Genomic DNA, 10,754 nt, shown 5'->3' with positions numbered 1-10,754 from the left:
AAACCAAACAAGTCACAGTCACATTGTCACCTCTATGAACAGCTCTTGAAAACAACCATGGACATGTCTTGTGTTTTCTTCTACAGTTGTTAATGCAGGGCTTAGAAAAAAGAAAAAAAGAAAACACAAGGTATTATTTCCTATCCTGACAGTGGAGCTGCCCTGAGAGCGGAGCCTGCAGCGGAGGTGTCCCCACAGAGGAGGCTGCAGACAGACCTCTCTCACTTTAAAAGTACTTTCACCTGCCAACAGATGGGGACATACTGCAACATATGATGGACCTCTGGAGTATGGCATGTTTCAAGATGTATGAAAAATACTCCATTTGGAATGATAATAAGTGTATGTTTTTTCCAAAAAAAGATCAATTACCTTGTTGATATCCTTAAAATGCTTTAATTATTATTATTACTATTATTATTTTTTTGATTTACCTATTTCACCCCAAATCTACTCATAAAGATTATTTTTATTTTTGCCCTTTCTGCTTCTTGCCTTCATGTTTTACTATGTTGTTTTGTCTGAACTCTTGAGATTGACTTCCTGGTGTTTATATTTTATATGTCATTCATATACTGTATATCATATCTCCCTTTTTTGTCTGCAATTCTACATGTTCATGTATATGCATATTTATTTACTTGTCTCCCCCTCCTCACTTTTTATTTTATTTACTTTTTTCCTCACCCTCCCAGATGCATATTAATCATGCTTAGTTATACCTTTGAATATGCTTAGTCGATAAACGGTCCGATGTTTGTTTGTGCTGTGTTTGTTTGTTTCTTCTTGAAAAATCAATGAAAGAGATCTGTCTAAAAAAAATAATCCTTAAAATGGGTATCTCCTCCTTCTCCCTCATTGAAAAATCCATAATCTGCATATGACTAATCAAATATTTTTAATTTCAAAAGTTTTTCTGCTGGACACAAGATGTCTCCTTCTTCACTGTAAAATCCATTTCCAAGTTTCCACATCACACTTGTGTAAGTTGAATATTGTACCATGATTGGTTTCCAAACTAGTTGTAATGTCACAAATCATGCTCACAGGTCCTGCCCTTAAAATAACATTTTTAATGCTCACAGAGAAGAAGATGAATGTGAAAACAGCCTAATAGTGTTTAACTCTTCACATACATTATTCTGCATAGTGAAGATAATTTTTTGAGTGGAGAGGGAAATTACAAACCTTATATAAGGTACAGAATGATACATTTGTATTAAATGTCATGAACTGGGGTTCCCAAGTCTATTTGTCTATCTATCTATTTCTGTGGTTCATTATTTTAGTGTCAGACCACAATTTATAACTACATGGTCAAAATTTTCTTCCTGGTAGTTTGATAACAAATGAGAATAATCATCCCAAAATATAAACACAATATTATCAAAACTTAACTGAATTATCAGTTACCCATATTCATTGTGTGTCTATTGGTTTGTGATAATTTCATAAACTGCAAATGTTTGGAAATATGCATCACAAAGGCACAATGTCAAATGTAATGATCAAGGCCTTAATATGTGTTGTTTTATTACCTGTCTTGTCTACCTGTGTCAAAATATACATCATGCATATTCCTAAATAAATTTACATTTAACTGAATCACTGTATACAAGACATCTCAGTTCATTTTTGCCCTGAGGACCCCCAGAAATGACCCCAATAAAAAAGTTAAATCATTCCTGGTTTGTCTGACCCTGAAACCCCCCTGAAACCACTGCGAAGCTAAAGTATCATATGCTCAGTTATACTATAGTGCAGAGTTTACAGCAACTTTAATATGAGGAAAAACTGAACCTTTATATTGGAATCTATGAAGAAACTTCTTCATGTATAATAACTATTGTTTAATAAAGGCAGACACCTGCTTGTGCTTTTGCTTAAATAATGTGCAGAGGAGACAGTAGTGTCTGCTAAAAGGTGAGGTGAGTCTAAACAAAGTGAATGAGATAAAACATGACCAGACAGACTATGCATGATTATGTGCTGACGCTTTCAGAACCAGGATAGGATATCTCAAGGACAGATACATTGTGATGTAAATTCTCGGAGTATGTTCACTTATTGAGCATATTACTGCAAGGCCATCAGTTAGACTGCTGAACAGAAGGCTACATACATGCATAACACGCATGACCTCTATGACCTGGTCAACATGTACACAGAGACAGTGAACCTATTGTTCTTCCTCCACAGGACTCATTTGCTCACATTAACAATGTTACTGGTTTGCAGACGACCATTATAAGTTTCCTGTATAAATCCATCCCATGCGCTCACGAATATATGGTCTGAATTATAATTTTGGCAGAAACATCTTCTGTAGGATCATATAGATTGATGACATTCATGTTCATCATATTAACTTTAGACATCTGGTGAAAAAGATTATGGATGATGTTGTTGAAGTATCATCAAAAAGTGCACTGTCAGACAAAGAACTGGAAACAGTGTGTGGACTGGTTTGCTTGAGTGTCTAAAACTTGAAAAAGGTTTTTTGGAATCGTAATCCTGTTCCTTACGACAGATTGACGTCACTGTAATCTTTTCCACTGTCTGTTTGTTGATGACATAAACAAATGAGATTTGGCTCATTTGTACAGAGCATGAGGGGTCATGAGCAAAGACCTTTTTTTCCAAGTTTTTAATGCAGATGGGAAACTATTTAGTGGACCAGAAACTTGTGAAAAAGTTATAATTTAGGGGGGATAATAGTGTTGCATTTCATTGCAATAATTGACCACAAGAGTGATAATGCTCTGAAAAAATCTATCATTTGGAATTCAGATTATCAAGAAAAGCAAAATGACACAACATGTAAAATACAAGACAGATTTACTTTTGACCAAGAGGAAAAGAAAACTGGAGACTATGGAGAAGAATATAGCAGGAGCTTTATGTCTTTTGTAAGTAAAATCTCTGGCAGTTTGGACAAAGTTTATCTTGTATTTGAATTGCACAACAAAAACTAGTGAGAAATATGCATGAAAAGAAACATACAGTCATGTTCTTGATAACGTTATTTCAATGAAATTCAATTCTACTCTTGTTGCAGTTGATAAAAATGCTTTCAGTTTATGTGTAGGTGGGGGGATGTGACATTTTTTGAGTTGCCAAAGTGGGACATGTTTGGACACCACTGCTTTACAGGCTCCATAGTTTTGGATGTGAAATCATTTGTGTTAAAAATGAAGCCTGAACTGTCCAGATTAGGTAGAATGTATACAGTGTATATGTTTAGGGGATTTTCCATTGAAGCAGCATTAGGAGTTTACTTTGAATTAACTTAAAAATACCTTAGAAATTTCATGCAAGTTTTCACAATTCAGTTACCGCAGTAGTGTTCAGTGCACACTTAGAGTAGAGGATTAATGATTGGACATTCATCTAATATGTTGTTTTATTGTGCCATAAAGTTGTGAACTTTGAGCAAAGGATCACCAAGGTGGTACAGCAGCTCTGACGAACACTTAGATGTAGATATGTAGGCCTACACAGAGATACACTGAAAAGAATGGAGGCAGACAGGTTTATCATCATTACACAATCAGTCCAAGCCAATTTTATTTCACATTTAAAATTTTAAAACATGATTAAGAAAGATGGTCAAAAGATTTCCCTTTTATCAGCTCATGCCGGTCTAGGAACATATTATCACAAAAGATATTCACTGATCTTTATATCATTAGGTTTTCAATGTGCAAATGAATTACTATAGGCCTTAGTATACAATCTCTACAAAGGTAAAAGTTCATTTCTGGTGCTTAGTCTCCACCTGAGTTTTACAACTCTGAAATCATTCTGTTAGCTACAAGACATTGAGGAAAGTAAAGGTTATGTGAGTTAAACAAAAGTTAAAAACTACCAGGAAGGGAGCATTACATTGTGTTCTCTTCCATCACATATAGAAATTGCTGTGTGTTCATATTAAAAGTGACAAGACGACATGAAATTGTCATTTTTGGCCTTTTGTTTGTGAAAGCCCTCACTGTAAAAAAATAGCAGCAGTTAAGGCAAAAAAGATTGTTCCCCATGGTTACAATTATACCTGAGTACCTAAAACAATAGTGATAGATCTACATACTGTGAGCAAACAGTTTTGGTCTACAGAGTATTAAAAAGAGAAGCTAAATTCCTAATGTTTTATTGTTCAAGGCTATGAAAATGCTAAATACAAAAAACCCCCAAAATGCTGAATTAGGTGATACATACTCTGCAACAATAAAAGCAATCTGCATCCATTTAGATACATAAGCAACTAAGACAACCCATTAAAACAATCAAGAAAATGCATTCATTTTTATGGATATTATAATAATAGTAAAAAGAACATTATTTCATCCCATTATACAGGCTACCACCACAGCTACCAGCCTGTCTGAGTCGTCATTGTGTATTTTTGTGCTATAAGCCACTTGTAAAGGACACGTTGGTCTCTCGGCTGATGCTCTCCTTAACATCCACAGGCAGTGTGTCAAAGAGATGGTCCTCCACAACCAGGGTGTTTTTGCGCAGCATGCGGCAGTTGCCCAGTTGAGCAGGCAGTCTGTCCAGACAGTTTCCTCTCAGCTCCAGCTGAGTGAGCTGGACCAGCTGGCCCGTAGCCTCCGGCAGCACCAAGAGTGCATTGTGCCCCAGACACAACACCTTCAGCTTGGTGCACCTGAACAGAGGCTTTGGCAGCACCTCTAGCTTGTTGGAATTGATGGCTAAATGCTGGAGGTTGTGTAGGAGACCCACATCCGGTGGCAGCACTGTGATGGAGTTGTGGCCCACGTCCAAGTGCCGCAGTTTAGGTAGAGTGAACAAGGCTGGAGGCAGAGACTCCAGTTTATTGTGTGACAGGTGGAGAGACTCCAGGGACTTGACCTGGCCGATGGAGGATGGAATGGTGATTATTTTGTTGTGCCACAGTTTAAGGCACGTCAGCCTCTTGAGGTGCTGGAAGCTTATGATCTCCTCTATGGTTCGGATGTTGTTAGATTTCAGGTCAAGTTCCTGCAAGTTGGTCAAGCTGAAAATAGCATGTGGAATCCTCTCCAGTTCACAGCTGTGCAGCTCCAGTTCAATTAGATTCGTCATTTTTTTCAGACTATTCAGTACCAGCAGTTTCGTACCATCATTGTGCACCACTAACTTAATCAGGTGTGGCGAAAGCTCTGTGATGTTTGTGGGCATTTTTGTGAGGTTACTCTTCAGGCATAATGTCTTTAAATGCCTCAAATCTCGCATGGACTCTAGACCGATCATCTTGTTATTTTCTGAGCTCAAGTTCCCAATTAGGTTAAGCTCCCGCAAACTCCTCAGCATATATACCCAACCTGGGATCTCAGCAACATCCGTGAACTTGACATGAAGGCAGCGAAGATGGTCACGGAGGAATGCGAAACCTGTCTGCTCTACTTTGGCTGGACAGTGGCAGAGATGCAGCTCCTGCAGGCTGGTCATTTGGGAGACTTTTGCAGAGAATCTCACCTCAGGAATCAGCTCCAGTTTGAGCACTTCCAAGTCAGTGAGGTCAAACACTGCATTTGGGAGACCAGAGAGCATAAAAAGATGCAGCTCCTGCTGGTCCTGTGCATTACGGGTCACCAGCTGCCGTAGCTTCTCAAAGGTCCACTCGTGATTGAGGCTGATCTCCCTCAGCTTGTTTTCGCTGACCTCGGACAGGAAGACACCAAAGCGCTTGGAGTAGAGTTGGTCATACTGGTCAACCATGTGTAAGAGGAATGCAAAGTCATTTTTGACATCAGGAATGTCACTAAAGCTGCTCTCTTCCCTGACCTTCTCAAATGAGTACTCTTTCAGAGGTCGACGGAATACCCAGAAGAGAGAGTACAAGCACGCCATCCCGTAGATCAATATCAAAGCCATGTAGCTAATAAGCAGCTTGTTTAGCATGAAAGCCATGTTGTGCGTACAGAAGAACTTTCTGTATCCAGTGAGCTGTTTAATATCAGGTTCACAATCATGCTTAAAATTAATTTTAGCCAAAAAGGTTGAGGTGTACGACAATATCAAAATAAACTTGACAGTTTTGACAATGGTCTGAGCTACATAAAGCTTGTAGATGAAATCACTGTCCTCCACATGAGCTCTGAATTTTCTCACTTTCTCAAAAAGGGCTTTGGCCTGCTCTCCGTCTTTTTTATCCAAGATTGTCATACTACTTGGGACCTCCGCAATGGGCTTCTCTGCGGAAAACTTCACCCCAAGCATGGGTGTGGATGAGTTGACATTTGTGCCTTCTTCTTTCCCTTCTAAAGATACCTGCTTTGGTGCTGAGGGGGCGCCGGTTAATCTCTGTTTGTTCTCCTCGGAGTCCTCACAAGCCGTTTCAGATAAAGCCTTCGTCGTCCAAGGAGACTCAAAACATCTACCCAGAATAGAAACAAAATGTTCAATCTTTGAGCTCGTTTTGGGGTATTTGAACCAGAAATTGCTACTGACCATGAGAACAAGGGTGTGGATGAGGGTGAGGTATGGAAAGTACTTGGAGTACCAGGGCAAGGCAACATGGTAACATATTTGGTTGATAAAGACATATTGTTGATAGTCCAAGTTGGTCTTGACCCCCGTCGGTTGAGGTTGACTGGGATATTTCTCTGCCTTCACAGCAGTGTGCTGATGTGTGACGAGGATCTCATGGACTGCTCTGTCCGGTAGGTCCTTAGAGACTAGTGGGATGTTGGTTACAGGGGTCCCAGTGGCTGCCTCCCGCGTGCTCTGTGTGGGGAACGAGTTATGCTTAGCTCCTGCAGGCTCCTCCGTGTCCTCCAGACAAGGAAGGCAAGCCACCTGGTCCTTGGTGATCTGCATGGTCATGGCAAATATGGCCAGCATGAGCATCACCAGCCCCAGGTAGTCCATGAAGACGTCCCACCATGGCTTCAGGATGCGGTACGTCGGCTGGATGTCGTTCAGGGACGCAACCTCAGTGAGTGTGAACATCACTGCAACAAAGTGAATGTGAGTAAGTTAATCTGCAATCAATTAGTTATAGGTATTAATGCAAAAGACTGACCTTTACATTACAGCTGAAACAATTAGTCAAATAATTGATTAATCGACTTTATCATCAACTATTTTTTGATCCCAGCTTCACCAATTAGAGAGATTTGCTGCTTCTTTGATGTTTTACATCACTGTAACTCTATTGCAATTATATATTTGTAACAGTGTATTTGGATTTTGGGCAATTGGTTACCTTTGAGGATGTTAACTTGGAAACAGTGATGGACATTTTTCACAGACATTTAACAGAACAAATGGTTAATCAAGAAAGTAATCAACAGATTATAATGGTGACATCTTTCAATAATGAAAATAATTGTTAACTGCAACTCTACTTTAAATTTTAAGCTTTGTTATGTAACAATTCCTCTGTTTAGTCTGAACCAGAACAGTTTTTCATATTCAGCTTTCAACAGATTCTCCTTGTCATTAGTAATCTGTCAGGAAAGTAAAAAGGAAAATTCAAAAATAACATTCAACATGAGCTGAAGCTAGACCGGCAGGTTACACCTTTAATCCATAGCATGTTGCCAAAAGTGGAGCGCCACATCCTGTTCCTAACACTGCTTGAGTAACGTTTAACCCCCGGCTTTACAAGGTGTGAATGTGTAGCTGTGAAGGCACTGATGAGTGCTGGTGTGCTCCATTATTTTATCCTGGTGTGTTAAATTCAGCTCTTACTTCCTCTCACTTTTCAGTCTTGTTTCATTCAGTAATATTTTAATGATGTTTAAGAACCGAGCTAAGCGTGTTCTAAATCCAGACGTCTTACAACATGCTGTCGCTGGAACATTGCAGAGTCCTTTGATGTGAGCATAAGTCCACCAACTGCTCTGACTCACTAAGAAGTTTGGCACGCATGTGTTTCATTTAGTGAATCACCACAAAGTGTGTCCCTTTTTTCCTATTTAGTAGATGTGGCACTCTCTGTATCGTCTTTCATCTGGTGCCTGCTTCTTATCCAAACACACATCTGAAAGCAATGTAAAAAAAATGCAGTGTTTCTATGAATAAATAAATACGTTTTTATCTGACCATTGTGACTGATGATTTGTTGTTTCTTTAAGCCCCCGGGACCTCATGGTAATTCAATATTTACCTGGCACATTTTGAATATTTCATACTGAGTTGCAGCACTGAAGCAGAGGACATCCTAAATAATAGTATCCCACTAAATTGTTAAGAAGAAAATATATATTTGACTATATCCTTACAGTGACGTATGGATGGCATCTTATTACATGTACAAGGTAATTTGCCAGTCTGGCCCTTGTGGGTCAAAATGTAATCTTTTTCACAAAATACATTTTGTTTTTCTAGAATTCACTAGAAGTTTTGATTGTTTTGCACATTGTGGTACTGTACATATTAGAGCAGAAATTCCTTTTAAAGGAAGTCTGTTTATATGATGTGTCACATTGAAATGTGCAGAAATAGGCCTCTAAATTAGAGGGTGATAGCATTAAATGTTAAGGCATCACTAAAAGTTGTTGACAGACAGCAGAATTATAATTAAAAGCCAGCAGTAAGAAGTTGAAAAAGAAGGATTAATTGTGTGGTTTATCTGTGAATAAAACACAACATGTTGATGTCTTGACCTTTATCTGAATTTAAGATCAGTAAAGTTTCAGTTCAGCCTCCAAACATGCAAACTGCATGTGTGAGTACACACTTCCTGCCTTCCTGCATCATGAAGGATTATGCCAAAGGTCTTCTAATACGATTTCTATTCTGCAACAGATGAATTAAAGAATATCTTCTGTCCAAGTCAAAAAGTCAAAAACAAAGTCAAAGCAGCTTTGCTATTGGCTGCTATTGCAAAATGTTTGTCAAAGTGTTGTGTGTGTGTAGTAGTGGTTTTGAGTTGTAGCCAGTACTGAATGTATTGCCTCGCAAGTCATGTGTGGTTAGGTCTGAAGTTTTATTTGCGTCACGGGGCTTTTTTTTAGTTTTAGTTTTTAATCAGTTGTGCATATTACCATGACAGCATGTTTTTTTTTGTGGGACGTAGGTAAGATTTTACTTTAGGGGCTCCTAATGTCATAATCATTCTTAATCATTTCTCCAGTGCATTTGTTGTTCCTTTCATGATTTTTGCAATACTGAAACGGATGTCAAATCTAACTAAAAGGGGAAGTAATGGTTGATCATAAATTGTGGCTATATTCAAACTATATCGGAGTAAAGTCTTATATTCAGGCTCCTGATTTATTTGGAGAACGCAGTGATGTTTATGTCCTGCAACAGCAACAAAGTTGATAGTGACTCCACAGTGGTTTATAATTACCAGCCCTTCCCCTGTCTCTTCATGCATGGCAGAAGAAACACATTCAAATAGGCTGTGAAAAAACAATCTTTTGTTTCGGGGGGCCCCCAGGAGGGGGAGGGGCCATGGGCGGGCCCTGGCAGCAGGGCAAGGCTGTTGAAAAGTCCCCAAGTTTTCACACTGGTTTGAACCTATGTATGAACAGACAGACTGCAGGCAGACCACATAAATCCGACTTTACCACGTGCGTGTAAAGTGTAAATTAATCCAGATAGATGATTAATTAAAGCCACCAGACAATGTTTAACAAGTTAAACCCAGTTCTGGACTCTAGACAGAAGGAAATTGGTTTCACATTGGCCATGTGAAAAAAAGGCTGCATGATTTTTTTTTTTTTTTTTTTGTATTTAGACAGACTTTTTCCACCACAAGGAGGAAATAGACATTTCTTTAGTTGGAAGAAGAAGCGTTTGACCTTTTTTTCCTCACGTGAGCAGTTCTTGCGCAGATCTGTTGCTGTACTGGGTCAGGTGACTTGTTGGAACATGTGAAATAGAGGATCAGCATGTGTCCCGGTGTTAAACATTCACACCAGGTAACCAGTTTCTTATCTGCACACCATTATCTAATGGGCCACGCGGGATTAAAGAGCACGCCATCACCAAAGTTATTGATTATTAGAGAGCTTCAAATGATTTGGAAGTAATGAACTAGTAAAAGAAAATATACTTACTGCCTGTGTGGCGTTATCTCAATCCAATTATTTCTTCTTCAGCCTGCATGCCACTTTTCGCTGCGTTCTTCAGGTGCGTCTCTAACCTAATTTCTCAGCCCAGTTAAAACTGTAGGAATGACGCTCGGCAGTAAAAGAGAGGCCCGAGGAGCATTTGTGCGTGACAGCGCGGTTTGTCGGATACACCCCTCATACCTGAGCCCAGGAAGCAGAGCCGGCAGTGCGGCCGTAGGTCAGACAATATGCGCAGGCAGACCTCCAGTGCAATTTCTAAGAAAAGGCAGATCCAATATGGAGCCGCACAGACCGCTGTTGTGGGTGTTATGGGCGCCTCTCATTGGAGGATGACATTACGGCAACTTTCCCGAAGACACCGCCTGCTTGGTTATCTGATGCTGCATTCAGGGCGTGTCGGGAAAAGGGATTGCAGACAGCTACACACAAGTTTACATCTATCTCAGCCAAACATTTGTGACCCCAGCACAAACATTTACATGACCTTAAAAGACCCTTACCAGTTACAAAGCAGTGGGTTGTAATGGCAGGGTATTTTTGTGGTGTCGCAGGTGTCTGGTGTCTGCTCGGGGCGAAACTGACATTTACATCCAATCCAACATTTTGAAATCCAAATGTTGAATTTAAATGCAGGGTCAAACATGCCATCACTCCATAATATGTAACGATTGGATTTTGAACTATGCTGAGTAATTTGAGTGCTGAGGTCACAATAATGCCCCA

General features: G+C 39.6%; 1 protein-coding gene across 1 annotated transcript; it reads right to left on the bottom strand.

Moving 5' to 3' along the window:
* Window positions 1-4,139: 4,139 nt before the first annotated feature.
* On the bottom strand, window positions 4,140-10,370 carry lrrc8da (leucine rich repeat containing 8 VRAC subunit Da). Its single transcript, XM_067605417.1, has 2 exons — window positions 10,017-10,370; window positions 4,140-6,956 (listed from the first exon to the last, which is right to left on the bottom strand). Coding segments are annotated over exons 1-2 (2,550 nt in total). The 5' UTR covers window positions 10,018-10,370; the 3' UTR covers window positions 4,140-4,407.
* Between the last annotated feature and the right edge of the window lie 384 nt (window positions 10,371-10,754).

This window comes from Thunnus thynnus, chromosome 12 (assembly GCF_963924715.1).
Source record: "Thunnus thynnus chromosome 12, fThuThy2.1, whole genome shotgun sequence".
In the NCBI taxonomy this organism is placed as follows: Eukaryota; Metazoa; Chordata; class Actinopteri; order Scombriformes; family Scombridae; genus Thunnus; species Thunnus thynnus.
This window is presented reverse-complemented; position numbering and strand designations above follow the sequence as displayed.